This window comes from Amblyomma mixtum, chromosome 3, assembly GCF_055824585.1.
Source record: "Amblyomma mixtum isolate Tamu chromosome 3, ASM5582458v1, whole genome shotgun sequence".
NCBI lineage: Eukaryota > Metazoa > Arthropoda > Arachnida > Ixodida > Ixodidae > Amblyomma > Amblyomma mixtum.
In genome coordinates, this window is record NC_143014.1 from 164,868,944 (window position 1) to 164,895,459 (window position 26,516).

Here is a 26,516-nt window from a genome sequence, read left to right on the forward strand (position 1 = left end):
TCCTTTCTCTTCAACCAGCCCGGCTCTTGGACTTGCTTTTCCACAGCGTTGAACAGCATGCTTTTTGCATTAGTGCTGGTTGCAGTTGCAAACTTTAAAATATCCGGTACTGTATAATTTTGGAAGCACCCATACAAGTAGCAGGGTGAACAAAATAAGCTACAAGAAATCATGTAAATGTGCATGGGTTACCATGTATGGCTTCCAGTCACATTCTCATTACTGCTTTCATGCGTAAGTTATGTTTGTGATAAAAGGATGTGTTTTAATCATGCTATCATACCTGTCCTGTCATGCATGTCCAGTGCAGTGGACGGCATACAGGGGCTACAATGTTGCATGGTCACATGCTTTTTTTTTTCTGTTGCTGTTCCTAATTATGGTTTTTAAAACTACAAAACATATCAAAGCATGCTCTAGTGCACAGATCTAGCTTATCTTCACTGCACCTACAGTCGTCGTCCCATTAACATATTCATAATGTGCTTGAACAGCACAAGTTAATGTACCCTCACAAAATGCTGCCAGCTGCTTGCAGTGGGGAAATTTGATAGAGCACAAGCATAGAACACAAGCACTAATTGCATTGAAGTACAAGTTTATACACTAAATGGTGATGCTGATTGAAATGCTTTTTATGGCGAGTGTATTTTTATTCATTACGGTGTCAGCCATTTTGGATTCGGCAGCATGACCTGCAGTATGTGATGAGCGCGTGAGGGTGCATGAACATGCAAAGTTATTCCACTGACTGGCTTAAGTTATTAGGTAAGGTTCTTGAAGCCCATGCTAGCTAGCATACATGGCTACTTATTGCCAAGAATGGTAATGCGACACCAACCGGATTCAAATCAGTTGTGCTCACACAGCAAAATGCATTGTGAACCTAGTCAGCTGCATTGTCTGGAAATCTGCCAGTCATGCTGTCAGCTGCTGACACTAAAGGCACTATTCCATCTTTAAAAAAGCCCATTGTTATGTTGCTGCATATTGGCCTGTATACACAACTGTGTTGAAAGGCAATCCAGAGATAGTTTACAAACAGAATTTGTGGGCACACTGTAAAACAGCACAAATTGCTAATGGAAGCTCACATTTTGAAATGAAATTGCCAATGGCTAAGTGGAATTGAGTCATAAATTTTTGGTGCTATGCCTGTCTCGCCAGTAAGCAAGCAGTGTCGCACACATTGTGATTTTGTTAACACACATCTTAAGTTGAAATGTACAGCTAGGCCTGAACTGACACCTGTACAATATCGTGTACATGCAGCATTCGTATCTATAGTCTGTGACCATGGGCCCGCATTGCCTAATGCAGTTGTGTAGTGCAACTTTCTTGATCTGCAACATGAAGCCTTCTAGTATTTTAAGCTTGTTCTGAACACTTAAGATGGATTGGAAAATGTGTCTTTTAGAGAGAGATTATGTTGAAAAAGGGCATAAATACTGTTTTTTTTTTTTTTTTCTCTAAAAATTGAGACATTGCATCTCATGTCTCAAAAATGTCTGTAAAAATAGCATACTGCAGATGGCAGCTGCGTCCATTATGACCTGTGTGTGCCAGGTGTGTGAGCCTTTTGACTTTTTTTGTGGCAGAAGCACATGTCCACAGTTACGTAGTATGAATACTGCAACTGAATGTTCTTCCTCGTTTGTTCTCTTTTAGTGCTATTATTGAACACACCAACAGGGTGATCTTTCTTGAAGATGATGATGTTGCAGCTGTCTCGGAGGGACGTGAGTAAATTGCTTTAGCTTAACATTTCTTGAACAGCGCATATGTGTCATATATTTCTTATATACCTGTCATTATATAATTTTCAACATTTCTGGGAAAATTAATCAAGATTTCAGAGGGAAATTCTTTGAAAACTGTCATGTACCAGGAAATAAATTTGATATCATAATCAAGTTTAGTCTAATGGCCAATGACTCGATTATGACACCAGTACAAGGGCATTGAAAACTAAAGCAGCCACCTGCACTAAAAGCTCTCAAAGATAAGTGCTAATGGTTGCAGCTACAAGCACAGTCTGGCTGACTTTTTGGGTGCCAAAACTTTAGACCTGTTGATTTTTTTCGAACCCCATGTGGTGTAAATTAATCTAGAGCCTTTCACTATACAGCATATATTATAGCTCCATGCTGATTTGAAACGTTAGACCCCACATACTCCTACTTCTTTTGCAGAGCAGTCGTGGATTCTATGGAGTCACTGCGTAGTTACAACTGTAATATTGGATATGTTTCAACCGAATAATCGATATTTCGGACCTCATTAGTATTCAGAGGAAAATAACTGCCTTTACTGAAGGCCACAATTCTGTTTGCACTATGGAACCTTGTTAATTTTGTCTTTGAGGGGATTGAACATTAGTTCGAATAAAGTGTTCAAACTCAACGTCTACTTTACTGGGCAAGGCTGACATCCTCCAAAGGTTGGCATAAGGGGAGCTTGTTGTGCACGCATGATATTCAGCTGGTATTACTGCCACATGTCAGTGAACTTAAGGGGACCGGGTAAGCCCTGTCCTTCCCATATATATTGGGGCATGTTCCATAGTAGTTTTTTCAGAAAACAATAAAGATAGCTGCTACAATTTATATAATTTTGTTCAGTGCTATGTGATCTTTCTACTGAACTAAAGCTATTTAACATAGTAAGAAGTAAGTTTTTTGCTTTTCTTTTTCTTTTGAGGGCTAGATTTTAAGCCACTCTTGGTCTTTCTCTGTAAAATCAAGTTCACGGCTCATGCCTATTTTTGGTTCATTATATTCCTACATGATTGTATGAAATACATTAAGAGAGTTGGCTTTCTTTCTTGGTCTCATTTTGAAACTAATGGTACTGTCGTAGCAAAAAATCTTGCTTTGAGATGAAGTTCAAAGTAAGAAGTAAGTTCACCGCAAAGTTTTTCTCTGTTCCAAAATTTGCTGACCCACTTATTCCGTAGGCACCACCTCCATAGTCATCATTCAACTCATTGCGCTTCTTTACCAGTTGTTAAGCTTCCTGGGCATTTTTATGCCTTGCTGTGGTGCTCGGTCATCAAAGTAACTCGACGCTGGTCAACTTCTTTCAGATGCCAAAGAGTGTTATGGTTCTTGAGTCATTTGGGCTAACCTGAGGCAGTGTCTCTTGCTATGCTTCGGTTGTTGAATGTTATCACAGCATCTAGTGTTGAAACTCGTAGTTCCTCCAGTACTAAAGGCATTTTGTGGAGCTTGCTCCAGACGATGTGACAGAAGGACTAGGAGGCTAACACATTGCAGGCTAAGAGCTTTGCAATTCTTGCCACATGTGTTTTTACTGTAGCTGAACTAATAAGCTTGAACTATTCATAGAATAACAACACAACTGCTCCGGACCAAAGAAGACACACAGAAGGAAGGGCGGAAAGGACAAACACGGCGCTGTTCGTCTTTTCTGCCCTTCCTTCTGTGTGTCTTCTTTGGCCTGGAGCCACTGCGCTCTTATTCTATGAATATGTCCCAACTACAGCACCAACTAGCCCAACAATTAACACTTCTGAACTAATAAGTGTAGTTTCGCTCATGGGGTTGGGTTTCAAAAGAAGTAGAAGGTGGCCTCCACACTCCTCCTCTTTTTGAAAAGTATTTTTTAAAGTGATATTTACTGCACAGAAAGAAGCACGATTCTTGATAGATGCAAAAAAGAATGTACGGTCAGAAATCAGATTTTTTTTATTTTTGCTTTATTTGTCTAAAATAAACATAGAAACTAGCACAGCACATAAAAGGTTACAGCTATGCTGAAAGGCTCAGCTATACTTAATGGAGAAAGATTCTGATGCCCAAGTTTCCAAACTTCTAAGAGCAAGTTGATAGGGATCCATTATTGTTAAGAACCGTGAACATGAAACGCTCAGAGAGGAAAGGACAGGACCAAGCTGATAGTAAGTGCTTGGTCCGGTCCTTTCTTCTCTGAGTGTTTGGTCTTTGTGGTGCTCAACCACCCTCCTCTTTGTAGGAACGACAACTCACTGGCATTCTTTTAATGGCAATAAAAGGGTTCATAATCTTGGCTTCATCAGAATAACTACTATAACTGCCGTTCCATCTCATTGGTGCAAGCTGTCATCTCATAACATAATTATGAAAGAAAAAACTGATGGAGCACTTTCCTCTGCCATTTTGTAGTCACTGGAGCCTTCAGCAGTTTTTCCTTCTCACTTTTTTGTCTTCATCTTTCTGTGCAAAGACTAGAGCGGGCAAGAAGAAAGAAATAAAATACAAAATTGCCCAGCCTGCATTTTTCTGTACAGTGGATGTAGTGCAATTTCGTTAGTAGCATGTTTGATTTTGCAATTGGACTTTGTCCCATCACCTGCGCTTATCAACAGAGCAGGTGTCAGATGCTCAGCTCATGAAAGCAGTCACCGTGCTGTCGTCTGTGCGCACGACACACACTGCAGCCCACAGTGGTGTGATCTCTCAGGAGCACCAAAGGGCACATATGACTCGATCACTTCTTCCAGCCTTTTGGCAGTCATCACTTGAAATTAAGCTTTTCTTTCTTTTTTTTACTGAATTTGATTGTTCATACTGTTTGATTTTTAAAGTTTGAGCAGTCATTGTCAGTTTGAGGTTAGTTGGCAGCTGTGGTTGCTATGATAATTGCATGCTTCAGGAAGATGCATATTATTTCGAAAGTTTATTGGCTTACATTTGTTAATGACTTGTTCATTTTCAGACTGCACCATTGGTCGTTATAACCTTCTGTGTTGGCTGTCATGCTGTTTGCGCACTTCCCATTATTTCAGATTTGACGATTCACAGATTGAAGAGGACACTTGATGAGAATGTGAACCGTGAGATCATCACACTCAAGATGGAAATCCAGCAGATTATGAAAGGTAGTGGCACGATAATACATCAATCATGAATCTATTCAAGGCTTAGGCTTTAGCTAAAGCACTGTTGTGTATTGTTAGATGTAGGAGTATTTTTGAACTACCCTGGGTAATAATAAAGTCTGTAGCAAGATTGATTAAAACACAGTGCTATGAGATATGTCATGCTACATTCGGAAAACGTTCAGTATTCTTTTAAGGCCTATTTTTCAGTGGAGAGCCTCTACATGCATTGTGCAGCTACGGCTGCGCTTATTTATCTTGTGCTTTTTTATTTGTCATCACATATGACCTGATTTTTCTGTTTGTACTCAGGAAACTTCAGCTCCTTCATGCAAAAGGAGATCTTTGAGCAGCCGGAGTCTGTGATCAACACCATGAGGGGACGATTAAGTTTTGAGAAAGAGACTGTGGTTCTGGGGGGCATCAAAGATTACATCACAGAAATCAAGCGTTGCAGACGGCTGCTGCTCATTGGCTGTGGAACCAGCTACCATAGTGCCATAGCTGTAAGTTGTGCAGCACCTTCCCCGTCATCTTCTTTCTTTAGCTCTGCATATTGGCTGGAGGCCTTTCCTGCTCATTGAAAAACTCTTCAAAGGCACATCTGGGCTGAGTCAGCAGCACCTTGACATGAACCCACCGTAGTGTGACTTTCATTTGCCGAGTTTCCTGTCCACCTCAAGGAACAGTGCTTCTATGTGCAAGTCCTACTGCACAAACAATACTTAACCTGAAGCTTATTTAGCAAGCAGAATATGGTACATGCATTTTGTTAAATCTTTTAGCCATCCAAGTTATTCATGCTTGTCACTCCTGATGACGAGCCATACCTGGCAAAGACAGGACTGTTGATTTTTCTGGCTTCCTAAAAAATGATGGCTTTACATTTGATTCTTGGCTCAGCTGAACATATTGTCTTTTCTCCTTTTGTTTTAAAGACTCTCTATTGTTTTCTTGTTTACCTTTTCAGACACGACAAATCTTGGAAGAACTCACTGAGTTGCCTGTTATGGTGGAGTTAGCCAGTGACTTCTTAGACCGCAACACTCCTGTGTTCAGAGATGATGTCTGCTTCTTCATTTCCCAGTCTGGTATGCACCGGGAATACCTGCTCTGCAAACTAACTCTTTTGTGTTTTGTAGCAATGGTGAAACTTTTCCAGTCAAAAGTGCTTACTAAAAAGCCTATTTTTTCTTGCACAGTTGTGGTCTAAACAAAGAACGAAGATGAGAGAGAGAACAAGCGACAGGCACTGGCTAGCAACTGTATTTACTGCAGAGGAACAAACTTATAAATGAGCACACAGTGCATGGAAAAACTTAAATATGTTCCCATGCATTTGACAACTAAAAATGGTGGCTGAACAACTTAATCTCTTGCTTGTGAATGGTTCCTAGTTGTTAAAAACTTTGTGATACATGGTCTGTTCTGAAAGTAGTAGGACTCATTTTTTTAAACAAAATTTATTCAAGACAATAGTACAAACGATTACAATTTTTCAAGGTAGCACCCTTCCGCACCTACTCGCTGCTGCTAATGAGTGTTACAGTTTTCGTACGCCTCCAGGAACACCTGGACCGGAATGCTGTTTCGCTCCCTCTTTACGGCCTGTTGAACCACCCCTACCGATCCGTGATGTTTCCCCTCGAGCGTCGATTTTATTCTCTGGAATAGAAAAAAGTCTGGCAGGGCCAAGTCGAGGCTGTAGGGGGGCTGAGACAGCGTTGCCGCCTTGTGCTGGACAAAAAATCGGGGTCCTCATTCAGATGACGAAGAAGATCCTACTGGTTGGCCTTTTCCTCCTCTGACAACACTCCCGGCACCAACTTCGCGCACGCTTTCCTCATGGATAAGTTTTCTGTCACGATCCCAAAAACTTGGGTTTGAGGAATGCTCAAGTCATCAGCAATCGTTCTGATACTCATTTTACGATCACTGTTAAGTAAATGTTTCCCTCGCTACACATTTTCGTTGGTCTTGCTGGTCGAAGGGCGTCTGAAGCGTTCGTCTTCCTCCACTCTTTCCTTACCTTCTCGGAAAAGTTTGTGCCTATCAAAAACACCTGATCTACCCATGGAAGCGTCACCGTAGGCCTCCTTAATCATGTTGTGAGTCTTTTTGCCCGTTTTACCAAGATTTACTCAAAATTTCATCGCGTATCGCTGATCCAGTAAACGCTCCATGATTCTGCGTGATGAGACGTTTCGACAAGGGTTCACAGTACAAGTGACCTGCTCTCTTCAACGGCCGAGAGCCGACTGCCGATTTTCCCCAGCATTCCCAATATCCCCCTTCAACGATCCTGCCCGCGCAGACCGCCTCTCGTCCGCCCGTTCGCCCAGGAAAAAACCAGTCCTACTACTTTCAGAACAGACCCTGTATGTTTACTATGTTTCATAATGACCTGTGTGTTATTTTATGAACTTCCTTCTGCGGTAAAATTCAGTCAGTAGTTAGAACCTATTCTTTCATCTCCTCATTGTCTCTTTTGCTGATTTAGTACCGGTAGATTTGTAGCAATTTGCCCACATTTCTGTACTGATGCTTGTTTTTCTATTTGTCAGTAGAGAAACTTAAAAATATAAATCCTGGACATTGTTTATTTTATGTGTTGCTCATACATTTATGATGCATACTATTTAGAAAGGAAGGCAGATTTGACATGTTGAGGTTTACTGGGTGTTTCAGTGAAGCCGGCCAATAATTTTTAAAAATTGGGTTTCTGAGGTAAAGAGAAGCTTTTTGTGGCATGGTAATACCAGTGTTGGTGGACATTCAAAAACAGGCAAATCATGCTAAACTAGTAAATTAATTAACTAAGTTCTAATAGTTAACTTAACTATTATCGATAGGCACCTGATTGCAACAAGATTTGTAGCTGGCTATTAGTAATAGTAGCCATATCAGTTTTTAGAATTTTGATAACGCAATTACTGTCACCACTGTAGGTAAGCTAGTTTGGGCCATTTCTTGCGCCATTTGAAAACCACACGCTTGTGGAAGGGTGCAAAGCGACATCAATCAAATTGCGACACTCCGTGACGCACATATAATGTGAAATTCTCTGCCCCGCCCGCGCTGCAGTCATAGAACTGCAGCGTGGCTTGCAGCACGGCTGGGGTTGAGATTGTCGCGTAGAGATTGTCGCTTGGCATAATGTGTACGCAACAGCATTTTGTGGAAAGAGCCTTTTCTACCTTCATATCTGAAACAAGGCAAAAAATTTGTGTGCTGCATTCAGTCAAAGGTGTACAATGAACTCACACTGCTGCAGATTTCTTCATGCTTGAAGACTGCAGTTTTTGCATCGGATGCAGTTTTCGTCAAACAATTTGGGGTAGTGGCCAACTTGATCTAAGAGGACAACAGCTTGCTCTTAGTCTATTGCATGTCAATGTCCTGTGATGAAGCAAGTCAAATCCACTTAGTGCTTGGTGTACATTAGTGCAGAGAGTTGGTTTCTTGAATACAGTGCCTTCTATAAATGAAGGTATAGAAGGAAGTTATCATCATGTGGTTGTCATACGTACCAGTACACAGAAAATAGCTCAACATCATCCACTGTGAATGTTATTGCTTCTGAAGGTCCTTTATCTTCGTATTTGCTTTTCTGCATCTTTGGATGGCAGCTGGGAGGCTTATGTCTGACTGCTGCTTTTAGCAGGATTCCACATTTGGCCACCATCACCATCTTCAGGCAATCGAAAATGTGGAAGCTTACCCGAATACTGAAATAGCACTCTCCTATGCGGTGTAAATTCCATGATTTCAGTGTATGTGTTATATACTTAACCAGGATATTATTGTCCTGAATATTTCTTAGGTGAAAATCGTAACTGGTCGAACTGGTTTAAGCAACAATTTCCCAGTTGATTCCAGTTGGCTGCGACTGGAACTCAGCTGGGAGCCAACTGGAAACAACTGGAATCAACTGGAATCAACTCGGAAATTGTTCCTTAAACCAGTTTGACCAGTTACGATTTTTGCCTGGAATAAATGCCAACATCCCTAATGCCACCTTGCTACAGCCTTGCATAAAAATGAGCCAAATTCGGCACATGCTGGTTTTTCACTTTCAATCATAATTTCTTGAAACTAACGCAAACTAATTAAAAGCTTTAAACAGAATATCACTGTACACCACTTCAATTTTTTAATGTGCTTGTGAAGCTGATGCAGCAATAAAAGATGTTACTGAACAAAATCGTTTTCAGTGTAGATCTTTATTATTTGTTTATTAATACTAGTTACTGTTTTGTGTTGCGCTGAATAGATGGCAGAGTAAAGCTGATAAGAAAATGCAGTACGCAGTGAGAATAGGCTTGTTTTGTTTTTAACTATTACATCCACGCTCTTGTAAAAATGTCTAATGGTACATGTCACATAGGCATATATGGTGCTTCGTAAAGCATCGTGTAGCAAAAGGCTTAACTTTAAAATTTTAGTTTGTTACAAGATTGCAAGATACAGTGCCTTGTAAAACACCATGCAGGAAAGGGTTAAACCTTAAAAATATGTTGCAGGATATAGTTAAGAACGTAGTTCATGTTACTCCAGTCTAGAGTTTGCTTACTTGGGCTTTTTCCTTTTGCGTTGCTGGTGGCTGGAGATACGCCTGGCGCTAACTTTTCGTTTTTTTTTTCTACCCTGCAGGTGAGACTGCAGACACCCTCATGGCCCTGCGCTACTGCAAACAGCGTGGCGCCCTAATTGTTGGTGTTACTAATACTGTTGGGTCCAGCATCTGTCGTGAAAGCCACTGTGGTGTTCACATCAACGCAGGCCCAGAGATTGGTGTGGCCAGCACCAAGGTCAGTGCACTTTCTTGTAGCTAGGCCAGCTGTTTGCAGCTTAGTTTAATGTGGTTCTTGACGGCGGCACAATCTCAAGAGTTGTTTTTAACTAGAATTAGACTTGCCACTCTATAGCATTTGGCTTTATCACAGTTGGCTTCACTGATCACTCTTCTGTCAAAAAGGGTTGTGAAAGGAAATCAGTATTTTTGTTTTGTTATTGTGAAACTTTACCACATTGCTGCTACACCTCAACAGAAGCTTTGCTAACACATGTTGCTTTATATATCAAATTCCAAATGGAGCCTTTTCAATAAAAACTGTACTATAATTGAACCGGTTCACTAGAGCGCACTGCAGGTTGCGCTTACAAACTTGCGTAAGAAAAATGAGAAAAAAAAAATAGCACACCAGGAATGTTGCGTAAGCATCCTGATCCTCTGAACAAACTATTATCTTTTTTTAAGGATTATAAAAGCATATAGCTTTTAGTAATGCTATTTCTATTCTTTAATTTTGTCAGAATTAGAGACCTCATAACTAATATTCTTTACTGCTGTTGTGTGAGGATATGTAGCATTTCTTCAATACTAACACATACAGGCTAGCTAGTTCAGAACATAGTAATTGGGAATAGAATGCGTAGTACAACTGCACAAACAGAGACATAGGCAAGAAGAAACAAGTCAAGGCATGGACTCCAGCTAAGGTCTGCTACTCGCACATCAAATACGTACACAGCAGCATAAATGGCCACCGCGGTGGGTCAGTGGTTATGGTGCTTGGCTGCTTACCCGAAAGACGGTAGTTCAAACCCAGCTGCAGCGGTCACATTTCGATAGAGGCAAAATACTAGAGGCTTGTGTACTGTGCGATTTCAGCGCATATTAAAGAACCCCAGGGGGTCGAAATTATCTAGCCCTCCACTACGGTGCCCCTCATAGCCTGACTCACTATGGGATGTTAAAGCAACACATCAGCTATATTACTAACAAAGCTAATCGTGTCTTGTCCTACTTACGATGCAATTTACCATTAGCTTCTTCTTCTGTTAAGTCTCTCTCCTACATAACGTTAGTTCATCCAAGGCTGGATTATGCGTGTGCAGTATGGGACTCTCGTATTGCTTGCTTGACTAAAACACTTGAATCAGTACAAAATCATGCTGTTAGATTCATCCACTCAGATTATTTTTATAATTCCAGTGTCAGTGCCATGAAATGTAAAGCTAACCTGTCTGTCCTTGAGGTACAGCTCAAAATCTGCAAACTGAACCTCTTGCACTAATTTTATCACTTACCCTCTCAGATTTAAAACCAGCTCATCAAGTCTCCCTTCACACCAGTTACATTAAAGCCCTTTATCATCCTCGCGTGCATACCACTGCTCACTTGCATTCTTTGTTGAGACAGCAGTCGACTAGAATAGCCTGCCTGTCGATGCCGCACTCCACAATATCACCGTCCATTTCAAAAACTCCATAGAAAATATCATGCTTTAACACTAATATCATTCATTTCTGATTCATTTTGTTTATTGTATTGTATTCTTGCTCATGTAAAACCCCTATTATGGGCATTTGAGGTGCATAATAAATTTTTAAAATATTTGGCGTGTCTGAATAGTAAACCTTGGTTTATTATTCCTTGTCTGTGTCCTTTTTTGTTTGTGCAGTTGCACTATGCATTGTATTTCTTTAGTATTTTTAGTAATGTGCAAATGTTTGTTTATTTCCTGTGACGCAGTTTGCCACAAGTTATAAATAAGCTACAGAAGCGGCCATATTTAAAAGATGCTTGCATAAGGGCATGGCACCTTATGAAATAGACATTACTTGGTGGGAGGTTGTGCATTTGTTGCCACTTTCCCTACGAATAGCCTGTATTTTTCAATCATTAATTCAGCTCAAAAACCAAGCCTGCTTTATTTTCTTTTTTTCTTTTTTTTTTCCCCCACAGGCATATACAAGTCAGTTTGTCTCTCTTGTAATGTTCTCCTTGATGATGTGCGAGGACCGCATTTCCATGCAACCCCGGCGCACTGAAATCATTCAAGGTCTTCACAGACTTCCAGGTACATTGGACCTCTCTAACTTTCTTATACCATATGAAGTTCTTAATGTCCCCTGTGAGTTTCATGTCTGCCAAGGAGCATTTGTTTGAAGAGGGCCTTGTTTATGAGCATATGTATTATTAATGGATCGAGCAGCACCTTCTTGGCACCCTTTTAAAGTTATACTTCATCAGAGTAGTATGTCCAGTTACATGTAGCAGGCATCTGTACAGAAATTGAATGCACTTATCCTTTATCTAAATACTGAATTTAGAGATGGGTGTTAATTATTACTTGGTTGTTGCTTTCTAAAGGGGGGGGAAATCTCAATGTGGAGTTGGTTTAGATTATTAATGAGACTATGAAATGATATTTAGTGAGGTTAGGAAAAGCACATGAGTAATTCCATCATTCGTCACCACATCATTAACATTTTTAGACATCGTTAAGCTAACTTCATTATACCGAAGGTATTGGCAATTAAAAATGTTCCCCCTCAAATCATACACGCTAACGCGCCAGAAAAAAAAAAAAATGGAGGAAACAGGCCGAGACTGCACCCCACTGTGCCCCCATCCCCCGCATCACCTGGGCACGCCACCCAATGAGAAGGCTTGCCCAGATTCTCCTCTTTATGCCAGAGGGGGAGGGGCAGCTAAGAATGCATGGTGAGTTGTCTCCTTAATTGGTTGCGAACAGCAGGGTTGTGAGCAAATTTATTTTTAAATTGTAGGATGCACACAGAGCTTCTAAATTTGACTCGAATACTCGCAAAGACCACCTCTACAGATTTTTTGCATTAAAATATGACTTTTAAAGTCATTTCAAGGTTTCTTTAAGCTCTCTTTTAAGCATATCAGATATGCAGAATTCAGACGAACAAAAAGAAATAGCTTAACTGTCAAGTTTTTGTGCCAACTCGCCATACACGTTGCACACCTGGGGGTAACAATTATTCTTGACGAGCGTGTCTGTTGGCTGAGTCTTGCAAGTTGTTTGAGAAAGATACTATGCTCGGAACATTGAAAAACAAGGTATATTGCTGCTTATAGTGGTTTTTTCAGATGGATGTTTGAGTAATAGAATGCAAAAAGAAGCCCCCTGTGGAGCCACCACAGTTGGCTGGCATGGTATACTACATAAAGGCATTAAAAAGGTCATGAATGTGCTAGAAGAAAAAAACGTGACTTAGCTGCTAAGCAGTGCAGATGCCACATGTTCATGCTCACAAGGGTACTGAGCATCGTTTTCGTTTGCTGCCACCGTGCTTCTCTAGTGACTACCCCTGAGACAACTAACAGTGATATCATGGTAGGCGGTGTCCTTGTTTAGAAAACAGACTTGAGCTTAACTGTGTTGTCTTCAGATATGCATTTACTAGCATTGAGGTGCAGCCTAGAAGTTTCCATATCCTTACAAATCTGTATTCTGCCTCCGTGGTGGCTCAGTGGTTATGATGCTGAGCTGCTGACCCGAAAGACGCGGGTTCGATCACGGCCAAAGTAATCTCATTTCAATGGATGCGAAATGCTAAAAGCCTGTGTACTGTGCGATCTCAGTGCACGATAAAGAACCCCAGGTGATCGAAATTAACCAATGCCCTGCACTATGGTGTCCCTCATATCCTGAGTCGCTTTGAGACGTTAAACCCCATAAAATCAAACCAAACAGATCTGTATTTCACTGTCCCTGCACAAAAAACTTATGCTCTCACTGTTTAATGCTCCTCCTGGTATCAGTCTCGGGGCTCACTGCTTAAACTCATTTAGGTTTTCACATTCTGCTGCTCTGGCAGTGAAACCTTATAAAAGAATGTTGCATTCAGTATGGCTGGGAAGGCTGAAGCATAACACACTCTTGTTGTTATGAGCCGTATCATTATATACAGTATCAAGATTGATCACAAATTTTTAAAAAATGGGGGGGGGGACACTTGAGCTCCACCTGTATGATGCGATAGCGTTAATGCGCCCTGTAAGCGGCTTCACTTGATCTCATTAGCATATTACCTGATCACGTGCTCTACTAATGTTACCAGGTCACATAGCTCGCCATTGTCATGCAACACAAGTGTACAGTCGTTGGCATACCCCTCACCGACATGCACTTTGCTACTCTCTTAGTCACTAATTTCTTAATTAATGCCTCTCTAATTGCTTACATACTCATTAGCAAACTGCCGTAAACTACCACATTATGTAAAAAACCACGCGGCATACATGAAAAACCTCATTAGGCAAGGGACTGCACAACACAAACATGGACATGAAAGGCACAAGGACAAGTGCAGACTCTCAACTGATTTTATACAGAACAAAGCACATATTTATATCTTCATTTTTGCCAAATCAACCACTAAGCGCATGCCAAAAACTTGCTTTCTTTCTGATACAGGTAAGTTGCTTTCTTTCTGATACAAGGTAAGTTAAGGTAGTCTATGTATTTTGATAAGTAATTTGACATTGAAACTTGCCTGGATTGTCCGAAATCGGCGAATAACTGTATTCGTCTGTGCGCATTGGTCGAGGCGAGCAGAGCAGTAGATTTGACTGGCTGCACCATCTGGGGCACTGCGAGACCTGCCCCAGCTCCAAACAGGTGCATTGGTTGCCTCGCAGTTCGCCAGATGGTGTAGCATCTCAATGCGGCTAGTCTGCTTGCCTAAACAAAAATTTTGCACAGACGACTGCAGTTTTTCACCGATTCCAGGCAATTCTGATGTTAAATTATTTATCGGAAAATGCACTCTCATAAGCTACATTGTGGTCTGGGATTGAGACCAACTAGGCCAGTAGTTTGCGCAGGAGAAATTTTTACTACCTGGACAGATAAATACTAAACACTGTATATAGAGGTAGTTCCAAGGACCTCAACTGTTTGATAGCTTTGAAGGAATAAAATGCAGCAGAGTTGAATTTAGGGTCTAATTGTGGACCATAATGAGGTTACAGCTTTCAGCTATCACTGTGCAGCACTTAGGTTTGCTCTTCCGGCATTTTCTGGTTGAAGAGCTAGCTATCACCAGAAATGGGTACCCTTAAACAAAAGCTAACAAAAATGTGCCATTTGTAGTGTGAATTTATGGTCTAGTTTCATAGTTTCAGGATTAATATGGTGCAGCCAGGACAAACAGAAAACAATCAGTGTTGTACGCCTTCTCATATCTGTCCCGCTTATGTACGTACCGTTACTAAAAGGTATAAAATGGGGCTTTTGTGGACTAGTGTCATCATGCGCACTTTCATTGTTTCCTGTTATTATTAGTCCTGTCAGATAAATATTGGTATTACGTACTTGTTTTGAATGCTTTCATGATAATGCTTCCAGACCAAATAAAGGAAGTGCTCAAGCTGGATGACGAAGTGAAACAGCTTGCCCAGCATCTTTACCAGCAGAAGTCTCTCCTGGTCATGGGCAGAGGCTACAACCATGCCACTTGCTTGGAAGGTGCTCTGGTTAGTTCCCTTCTGTTTACCTAACCGCGTTTCTCTGTCACATATAAAGGTGATGCACTTATTTTGAACAAACAGCTTTGTCATTTGTTACATTTATCTTACCATTAATTTTATTTGAGAGTCTTTCTGAAAGTAAGTATTCTTGTTGTGACGCATAATATGTATAATAATGAGGTGACTGTAGCTTCCGCAGGACAGGATTGATTGGAGGTCAATGGGAGAGCCTTTGTCCTGCTCTGGGCATAGTTAGACTGATGATGATAATAACAACTGTGCATTATTTTTTATTTTGAGCAAGTCTCAAAGTTTGAGTTTCAAATTTTGAACATTGTACTTTGCCATGGCTTATTAAAAGTGTTAAGTGTACCCTCCATTGTAAGCATGCAGGCCACATCACAAATGGCCATATCCACTTCCGGGCTGTGCTTTAGGACCTGCAGTTATTTCCAGTGTGTGGGGGAAAAGCACACCTTTCTTTATTTCTACCACCTCAAAGCACCATTGACCACTAGTTGCAGGCGCCTGAGCACAACTACTGGAAACATTGCAAAGTTGCCTGCATAATTTGAGAAGGTGCGCTTAATGCCTAATGAAATGCAAACACAACAGTTCGTATGCAAAATCAGAAATAAAGAGGTATTAATTGGAGGAGAGATCTAGGCATGTTTTTTTTTTTTTTTTCACTACAAACAATGGTCACTGAACCTCCAAACTTAAAATTAACTGAGCTACAGTCGAATAAACTTAAGTCTGCAGTGAAGTTCGATCCACATTCAGGATCACCACACAGAATTCCTAAAATTTTTCTTATCTAAACAAGAAGCTGATGACAAGGCATTATAAGCTTAAGAATTTTGATGCCTGTAGCTTATTTGTTTGCAGTCTGATTAGAAAGCTAATTTTTTGCTCCAATTTGTCACTGGAGTAATGCAGCTAGGACACCCTGGACCATGGCCCATTGTTTCATACTGCTGTTTTTTTAAGTCATGTCCTACTGTAGTGCATCCTAACATAAAATATTCTTATTTTGTTTTCAGTGGATTTTTTTTAACTGTGTTTATTGCCTCAGTTCAGTTGTTCGAGTTGCATTTCATTTCATGCTTATAAGACTATAAGACATCAATCACTCACATGTGCACACACAAAAAGAAAACCTCTAATTGGTGGTGCTAATTGGGGATGTGTGACAGTTTTCAGAACATGGAATTGCATGAAAACTCTCTGCCATCTCAGTATAAAGAAATGAGGTTCTCATGCATGTGCATTTATTTGTCTCCCTTAAGTTATCATCCTTCATGTGCCATGAAGAGTCTGTGATATATACAGAAACCTTCATCAAAGCTCAGTCTGAGCTGGTGCCACCATCTTCAGACACTGAATTTTGTGGCACGCCTAGGAAGCGTGAGCATAGCTCATGCTTCCTAGGCGTGCACCCTCTGTAAGGACAAGGGCTGGGAAATGCAGAGAGCATACATTGATGTTGAAACTGCTGAATTTAATTGACCAAGTATTCTAGAGCTTATTGGAATTGATGTAGGGATGTTCCTTTCCGTGATGGAACACTGGGACCTTTGAATAGAATCTGTGCTGTGTTCATAAATGCACTGCATCTCCCAAGGACAGGGATATGGGGATGTAAGTAGTATAAGATTGCTCAGTATATTTCAAGGAAAGTATTTATTAATATAGTACAGTCTTCCTTGCTGTAAGTCGTTCACACAGAAGAAAGGGCAATATACTGCTTTACATGGAATGCCTATTGCCCATTATCTGTGTCAATTAAAACTTGAGTCATTCAAAGAGACAGCTTGTCTCCCAACATACCTGTGGGACTTTTGTTATCCGGGGTTATCTGTGAAACATTGGCAAGCCAGAGTTGGAGAAGGAAGTGAATGGGATTCAATAAGTGTTTGTTTGATTCGGAGGCAAAAAGCATCTCTAATAATTGGGAGCAGAAGCTTCTTGCTTGTGGGATATGCTCTGCATTTTTCACATGAAGCATATCAGAGGTGGCAGTAAAAATGACCGACGTTCACAGCTGTTGTTGCTTATGCAGAATGACAAAACAATATTAATGGACGTTAAAAGAGTAGAAAACTGAGTTAGTTGGTTCATGCTTCTTGGTGGGAACAGCCGAAATAACAAAACGCAGACACAGAAAGGAACACATAGAACGTAGACGAAGCTGACAGCTTCATCTACGTTCTATGTGTTCCTTTCTGTGTCTGCGTTTTGTTATTTCGGCTGTTCCCACCAAGAAATATTAATGGCCCAGTAGTTATCAGAGCTGGTTGCGAGTTCTGGTCATTGTACCACTGAGTACCATTTAGTTGAGTCTCTGCGCTGTGAGCAGCTGTACAGCCTTCTTCGTACCACCAGTGAGTGATTTAGTCAAGGGCAGAAAAGGCTCTGAAAGTTTGCTTGCGCCATCATGTGCATAAGCCCCTGCATATAGCATGTGCTATCGTGCTCAATATGACTTGCAGTGCTAAAGTCGCCAGTTGAGGTTTTTGCTTTATAGTAAATCGGTGCGCCTTTACAGAGAGCATCAAGCTTGCATAACCATTCAGTGTGGCTTATTCTCTGCATCCATGGCTAAATGCATGAATTTTCAGCACCGCTGGGCTAGCACTGCTTCGTGAACAGTTCCTGCCACAGCTCATTCGATGCAGCTCATATTGAGCATGACAGTACATACGTCTCTGCTTGCAATTTCAGAAAATCAAAGAGCTGACGTACATGCACTCTGAGGGCATCCTCGCAGGAGAGCTGAAGCATGGCCCTCTAGCCCTTGTGGACAAGGCTATGCCAGTCATGATGGTGCTCACACGGGACCCAGTTTTCCCCAAATGCATGAATGCTCTGCAGCAGGTGAGTTAAACTGGTAATTTTGTCATGGCTTCAAAAGTTCTTACTTTTGAAGCCATGACAAAATTCTGTGTTTCTGTGTTTTCTTATGTGGTTTTATTAGTATCAGTACTAATGCGTTTTTTATTTGAGGCTTACATCAAAAGTGATATTGAACAAAAGTGTGTGGAAGCAGCCGCGGTGGCTCAGTGGTTATGGCGCTCGGCTGCTGACCCGAAATACGCGGGTTTGATCCTGGCCGTGGCGGTTGCATTTCGATGTATGTGAAATTCTAGAGGCCCATGTAGTGCACGATGTGATTGCATGTTAAAGAATCCCAGGTAGTCGAAATTTCCGGAGCCCTTCACTACGGCATCCCTCATAGCCTTAGTCACTTTGGGACGTTAACCCCCCATAAACCAAAGCAATTAATCTTCTTTATTTGGGCTCTCAATGAAGAAATAAGGCATTCCTAGGTATGCAAGGCAACTGCTAACAATGCTGCTTCAGTTTTATTCCCTTAAAATGTACCACTTTAGTGAAAACTTTGCTTTAGATTACTTGACATAGTTTGTATTGTTAGCTGACAATAGTTGTTGCCACTAAAGATCTTTGAGCTTTCAAGCTGTTAAAATCTCTGATGAAGTGGCAGCTGTACAATTGTGATCGCAATTTCTCTACTATATGTTAGTTTCAATAAGAAAGGGAAGATTTGTAGGAAGAGAGTTTACTCCTTCAGGTACTTGTTTAGCTAATAACACTGACACAGGTTAGGCAACAGAAGGTGGTATGAGACCTGCCATGGTGTCTTGGTGGTTAGGACACCTGGCTACTGCGCTGGAGGACCCAGGTTCGATCCCAGCCGTGACATTTGCATTTTGGCGGGGGCGTAATGCAAAAGTCGCCCGTGTGGTGTGTGATGTCAGCGAAGGCTAAAGAACTTCGGATGGTCTAAATTAATTCAGAGCCCTCCACTATGGCGTCCCTCATATCCCCTGTCCCGCTTCAGGACGTTAATCCCTACACTTACGATCTAAGGAGCTATGATTCCAGGCTTGCGAAAGAGCATCAGCTGATACTTATAAAACCATATTTTAATCCTTTTGGGCATCCATTATGTTCTACTATCGAGAAAAATCTGAAAATTCATATGTGTATGTTTAGAGCCCCGCATTTAACAAAAACAACATGAATGGCTAAAGACTTTGGGGAATTCATCCAAGCCGCACATTTCCACTCTGGCAGAATTGCAGCATTATTCTTTTATCAAACACATTTACGGATTATTGTTTGTCTTATCATCCGGAACTGTTTTCGCTACTAAAAATGTGCTAAAGTGTCATTTAGGAAAACATTTTACCATGTGCAAGACAAAAGAAGTGACAGCACTAGACAGCACTTTTTAGGTGCACCGTAGAATTTCGAAATGTCTTGTTTTTGAGAAGTGATCCTTTTTTCTAGCCATGAAATGTCCTTGCTATTCTGTCCAACAGGGATTTCAAATGTTGCTGGCATCATTGACTTTTAAAGTCGCGTGCACAATCGTAGATACTGTACTGCATGAACACTATGTGTATAAACTACCCTGTGTGCATGGTGAGCAATGCGCAGGTAAAATATTTACCCATGAACATCAAGCCAACTTAGTTTCCAACTCATGAATGAAAGATATTCCAGCTCTCCTTCCTTACTAGTAGCTTTCCTGGGGTTTTATAATCTGAACTGTGGTCAACTTGCAACTGTAATCTGGGTGGGCCCCTGTGAGGCTATGTTGGTACGTGTGTACCCGTGTATTTCTATTAATGCATGACTGCCTAATGTCATGTTGAAAATCTTCCTAATAAACACATTAACAAATTCAACTTGAATAGTTCAACAAATTTCTGACTTGAATACACTATGTGCAACAGAAATCCTATTAACTGTGCTGAAAAACAATACACCTTTGCTAGAAAGGCATTGGCATTTGCTGGAGCTTGGTTAATTGTACCTCTACACCACCTTTTATACATTCCTACTGTCTCCATTTTTTTGTCACTTTGCCAGTTGTTTTTGTGGGTGTTCTGTGATGCGATGCAATGCTGGTATGTGGGGTGTTGCTCACGAAAGTATACAGCTGGAACATGAGCAGGAAGTGTTAGCAGGAACATGGAATGCTCTGATAGTGGCCACGGGCTTCCAATGGGTCCGCAAGGAACCATCATATAAGCATATAATGTAAGAGACATGTACAGTATGCACACGCTGGTTCATCTCAGCCCCCTTCATTAAGGCAGTAGAACTCCGGGAAAAATAAAGGAGGAACTCTTGCTAAGGGAAATGGCAAAACCAGAATAAATACTACCTTCTGCACCTTCAATTATTCTGTTTGTCATTGACGCTTGAGAAATATTTTTTGGGATTACATTACTTTTAGCACAAGTTACCAATTCCAAATCTTTTTCTGGTTATTTACAGACAGGTGTTTTGGTGCTTTTTAAGGGATTTAGGTATTACTGTACACATCCACAGTCTAGGTTACAAATAGGTGCTCTCAGCGTTTTGCTTGCATGAGGTTGCCATGTGCAGTCGCAGTCATAATAATACAAAGCACGCTTTGCCGATCGAACTGCTCTCACTACTTACTATGAAAAATTAGGAGGTACTTAATACAAATACTAGGAAAGGTCACTGGTGTGCTGGCATATAACCCCAACAAGCTTGATACTATATTTATGGAATGCATGAGAAAAGTTCACATGCCAAAGCATGCTCCATATTACTTTGGCTGGACCTGTACTAGGAATGAAGTAACCTGTGAACTTCAAATGTCAACTCGTGTAACCAGCAAAATTGAAGGTGCTTGATTTGTGCATTGTGTTGAAATGGCACAACTGAAAGTGGTCATGTGTGATGTGGGTTCCATTGCTCTTACAGGTGAAAAAGACATCTGGGAGTAATAGAGTGAACATTTCTGGCTGCAGTGCCACGCAAAAGTGCTAGAATAAGTGCTTCGCAGAGGTTTAATGAAGCAAGCAAGTTGGTCAAGCACATCCTGCGCCTGGTCATACCATTTCATTTGCACTGTCCCTTGTACTCTCGCTGCAGGTCATTGCACGTGATGGACGTCCCATCATTATCTGTGAGAAGGGAGATGAGGAGACCAAGAAGCTGGCCTTCAAGTACCTCGAAGTGCCACATACAGTAGACTGCCTGCAAGGCGTGCTGACTGTTATCCCACTTCAGCTCATGTCTTACCACATCGCTGTGCTCAAGGGTTGCAATGTGAGTCGTCTCTTTTTCATTCACTTTGATACTTTGCTGCTAGCCCCGCTAAACAGGTGATGTTCTCCCACTGTTTCTTTCTTGGCCTTCATTTCTGTAAAAAGAATGCAGACACCAAATTTCTGGTTGTGCTTTCGTCTGTGCAATAGTGCATAAGACGTTGGTATCCATGGATCATGACTTGGATTTTTTCCTGCACCTAGTAGATAATTTAAAATTGAATTTGTTGTATTATGCTGTATCAGTTTTGGTTTCAACAGCGGGACAGTAGATGTGACGTGCAAGTGGACTTTGGTTCACATGAGGCATTTAAAAACTGTCGTATAATCACTGGTTTTTCATTTTAATTCGCTCCTACTCTTACAGAAACCAGGCGCAAGGGCTGTTTGTTTTTTTTTTTTTATGTTGTTTCTTCGTTGTTCAGATGTATATTACTCACATGAGGTCAACTACCGATCTTGGTGAACATCATCATGTGCCCCTTTGTTCTGTCTGTTTTTTGTGCAATGTCTGGTACATGTAACAGCATCTAGCTTATTTCACATTTTTGTCATCATCCTCCTGAGCCCCGCCGCGGTGGCTCAGTGGTTACGGCGCTCAGCTGCTGACCCGAAAGACGTGGGTTCGATCCCGACTGTGGCGGCCGAATTTCGATGAGGGTGAAATTCTAGAGGCATGTGTACTGTGCGATGTCAGTGCACGTTAAAGAACCCCAGGTGGTCGAAATTTCCGGAGCCCTTCACTACGGCGTCCCTCATAGCCTGAGTTGCTTTGGGACGTTAAACCCCAATAAACCAAACTAAACCAGACCATCATCCTCCTGTACTTTTCCGTGCATGACACCTTCTGTGCATTACATCTACTGTAACCAGCTTACTTGCCACATACAGGTAAAGCAGATTGATTGAGCATAGATTGTGTAATTTGTTTGAAAGTGTGCCACTGCCAGACTGGGAGTTTGTCTTCATTCTTAATGCTGAATATATATGGAATGTATATTCAGCTGGCTGGTACTAGCATTGCGCTGAAAGAAACAGAATATTCATGCAGTGATGAAACTAGAACACAAACAACCTAAATGCCAGCCAGCATGATATTTTTCAAGATGTACGCCCTTGAGGATGGGGTGACAACACCCTGAGGATGTGCTGATCATCGGCACGTACTAAACATGTTCCATCCTTCAGGCTCACAACACCTGAACGTTCCTTATCTTAGCACATCTGTAGCTTTTTACATATTCTTGCTGCAGCAGGACATACTGTGCAATCATTTGGATTGTTAACTCTGCTTGCAGTCTTTAATTTGCAGCCATTATATTATACTTCTGTCGGTTGCTCATGTTTACACATGGAACATATGCACAAAAAAATATGTTCAGTTTCGTAATATGACTTTGAGCCTCAAAATGCACCCTTGCTGACAAATGCAGCACTAAATGTGAGGAACTGCTATCGCTATTAGACTCATTGAGGCCGCCGCAGTGGCTCAGTGGTTATGGTACTCTGCTGCTGACCTGAAAGACACGGGTTTGATCCCAGCCACGGCGGTTGAATTTCGATGGAGATGAAATTCTAGAGGCCCGTGTACTGTGCAATGTCACTACACGCTAAAGAACCCCAGGTGGTCAAAATTTGCGGAGTCCTTCACTACAGCATTTCTCATAGCCTGAGTCGCTTTGGGACGTAAAACTTTGTAAACCAACCGTAAACCAACCAGTATTGGACTCATTATTCTAGCTGTGGTAAAACTAGGCTACACGATATGAATTGCACCCCATCATGGATGTGCCCTCATATATATTTCTCAGCCTTGTAGAAAAACTGTCTGTCCCAAGTCATCAACCACTTGACCTACATACCAGAAATATCCTTGGGCAGTTAGTATTTTGTTGTGCTGTACATAGTTGGAACATATGTCGAAGAATCTAGAAGTGACTCCTTATTGGCAGACAGAAAAAGAGCAAATATGAGAAATAGTTACTGCTCTTCTCTCCTTGTATGTACAGCCTGCTGCAAAAGTTTACAATTCACTGCGCCATTCATTTCAGTGGTGTGGTGAAATGTAAACTTCTGCAACAGACGGTACATCCAACGTCAAAAGATTTCAGGGCTCACATGTCACCGAAAAATGCTATTTCTGTGTAACCTGTGCAGATTGCCTGAAAATGACATGGGCTGTGTAGAGTTCTCACCCTGATGCACAGGCTGCAGGTTTTCATTCCATGCTATATCTAGCAGCTTCCATAAAATTAGTTTTTGACAGCTGGCACGCCCTATAAACTTTCGACACCAGGTGTACTCTCCAATGTACGCTCTAATCTCATGTAATCTAATTTCCTCACAGCCTAAACACGCAGCATGGCGATAGAACTTAGTTTGTACTTCTGTATGCAAGTGCACATTTGCGCATTGTATGCGCAGAGCATGAGGAAATGAGGATTATGTCTACAGACTATTCGGAGCTTTGTGAGCTTTCTCAGTCAGTGATGCTTCGCAGTAAAGGACATACCTATTGGATGATTGGTATTCTTGTATGTGCTAAGGGTATACTTGTGACACAGGAGCGCAGGCATTGTCTTTCTTTATTTTTCACTGAGGCAGGAATTCAGATTGAAGTGACAATTTTAGCACCATCAGAATAAAGTGCAGTGATTAGTGCTCTTAATTCTATGCATTAAATATGCACAAATAATTTTTATTTGATCAAACACTCCAACTGGTGTCTTTCCAACAATACTTCCTATGTGCTCCTGAAAGCATGCACCAGGTAATACAAACATAAAGCTGTTATATTAGCACTTATTTGCATGGGAATCCCTGAAGTTTAGCTCATGGCATTCACACCTGTAGTATGCGTATTTGTGCCATTATATTGGTGCTACTAGCAATGTGTTGCGAGTCACTGAAATGACCAAGCCTCCAAAATATGGCCACTGCCCTAGCATTCAGTGACATGATTTCATGCTTTACTGATGTAAATTTTGTAATATGTTTTGATGTTCTAAGTAATACACAAAGTTGCCTTTTTGCTAGCCTCTTTAAATGTCCATGCAATTGTGTAAATTATGAAACTTTCTGCCTTGCAGGTGGACTGCCCTCGAAACCTGGCAAAGTCGGTCACTGTGGAATAGACCAATGCAAGAATTGATACTTGCGTATACTCTCTCTCTCAGAAATGAAAAAAAAAAAAAATTATATCTGGAGTATATATAATATGCTACATGCACACATCTACTGCCAGCAAAATACGACATACTTTTATATTCAGATATTTTCAAGGTTGTGTGCTTAATATGAATTTAATTGCCACAAAAGTAGCAGCAGCAAATATATATTTTTAAATCAAACCCCGGTGATATCATGAAGAGCAATTTGTTTCTGCAAGTTTACCTTTGGTGTAAAGGAACGTTGGTCGAGGAATAATTTTTCTTGGTTAATCTTTCAGGTTCTTCGCAGCTTTATTTTAATGTTTTTAATCCAGTGGCAATAAAAACTTTCATTTTTAGCATATCTACACCCATGAGAGCTTATATAGCCTAGACTCTTTCCTTTTGCTTTTGTATATATGTGTATTTCAAATGTTCTGCATTCGTTTTAGCCAGTGATTAAGGGGACGTGTGGCATGTCATTTATATTGAAGTTGTGCAGAATCTCTTTACATGCTTTTTTAATAAAGGCTTCCACCAATACATGTGTGCTGTGATTTTTTTGCTGCTGAGAGCTGGTTTGGCACAAAAAACCTGCGGTAAACCATCCTCAAGAAGTGCCCCTTTTCGAAAAGGACATTGTCGTGAAATAGTAAGTATACCATGAGACAGATTATGCCATCTGAAGTCTTAACTTGCATGGTTGGGGGCAAATATTTCTGCAGATTCAATTAGGCTACATGAATTCTTTCTCTTTCGTGTAGCTCAAGCACATAACAGAAACAGAAGCCTATTTTTATAAGCTGAAATCATTTGTATGTTTTTACATCAGTGCAAATTCTTGTAGGTCATCTCTGATGCACGTTGCAATAAAAAAAAAAAAAACATCTGTGCCGTGAAAGGGTGAAATACCTGATTTCAAGCTACAGCCAGCATTTTGGCAAAGTGATAAAGTGGAGACCATTAGAAGGAAAGCAAATTTCGGTGCAGCCAGCTGTCTGATGGAGTGAGCTTGGAGTCTGCTGGAGAGTGGGTTGCTTTTCTCAGTGGGAGATGGTCACCTTTTGTCACTGCATTGCATGGCTGTCAAGATATGTAGAGGGGCATATCTAGTGCGGCTATACATTGTAGCCCATGTGATAAGCCAAATAGCTGTTTAAATCAATAGACTGCGCATTATGTGCTGCTGTGGAAATGAGTATGCTGCAAGTGGCTCCCCGGAAGCATTCAGCCATTTGTGGACTAGAATGATAAATGACTCATTTTGTCATGTTAGTGTGTGATCCTGAGGTGAGAACCTAGAAATTTAGTTCTGGCTGCCGGGTGGCATGATATGTGGCATCAAAAGGTGGATTGTAGTGGAAGCCTGCGTGCTTGATATCTGAGGGGCTGCTAGCTGTTGAGCGTGCCTGAGCTGGCCTAGGCACTGCCACTTTGGTGAAGTCTCTATACTGTATGCTTGCAATTCACAGCTTGGCATGCTGTGAATTGAAAGCCTGTATCACTTGTAATACTACATATTGTCTACTAGGATACACTTACTGGCCTACATATATGTATATATAATAATTCTCCCTGCTGACCTGCAGGCTCATTTTCTCGCAATACACCTGGTAGGAGGTGGTCACTTTTGTTGGTACTATATATAATTCAGTCACAGCTCTACCAGCCTGCTTCTGTTGAATTTATTTGTACACGGGGTCATGCCCAGCAAGAAGAAAGCAGAACTTTTGTAGCTACTCCTCGGGGTACAACTTCTGACTTTGATGCAGATGAGACAATGACGTTCAATGCCTCACAAGGTCAAACGGAACTTAACGGCATGGTGGTATGGCCCAAGCTATGGTAGTATGACCACGTGATCATATGACTATGACCATTGGGTACCTGACCTTGACCTTGACCCTTCACATTTGATTTGAGACAGCGGAGACCATGCTTAACAGAGCTTTTGCTCGTATAACTAAGTTCAAGCCACGTAGAACCCCAGCCATTTTTATTTTGTTATTGTCAACCAGCGTTATGGACAAAAATTTTTATGCTAAAGAATTGCTAGTTGGGCTGTTAGTGGTGACTCA

General features: G+C 41.1%; 1 protein-coding gene across 10 annotated transcripts in view; it reads left to right on the plus strand.

Annotated features, from left to right (window-relative positions):
* Positions 1-24,979, plus strand: part of LOC149352600 (glutamine--fructose-6-phosphate aminotransferase [isomerizing] 2-like) — a 65,426-nt gene extending 40,447 nt beyond the window's left edge. For all 10 annotated transcript variants that reach the window (XM_089581777.1, XM_089581776.1, XM_089581780.1 and 7 more), the window contains 10 exons: positions 1,669-1,739; positions 4,787-4,879; positions 5,192-5,385; positions 5,850-5,970; positions 9,533-9,690; positions 11,631-11,745; positions 15,052-15,179; positions 17,898-18,050; positions 21,114-21,290; positions 24,379-24,979. In XM_089581777.1, the coding sequence (XP_089437903.1) occupies positions 1,669-1,739; positions 4,787-4,879; positions 5,192-5,385; positions 5,850-5,970; positions 9,533-9,690; positions 11,631-11,745; positions 15,052-15,179; positions 17,898-18,050; positions 21,114-21,290; positions 24,379-24,423 (1,255 nt within the window). In that variant the 3' untranslated portion in view covers positions 24,424-24,979. The remainder of the gene's footprint in view (positions 1-1,668; positions 1,740-4,786; positions 4,880-5,191; positions 5,386-5,849; positions 5,971-9,532; positions 9,691-11,630; positions 11,746-15,051; positions 15,180-17,897; positions 18,051-21,113; positions 21,291-24,378) is intronic.
* The last annotated feature ends 1,537 nt before the right edge of the window (positions 24,980-26,516 follow it).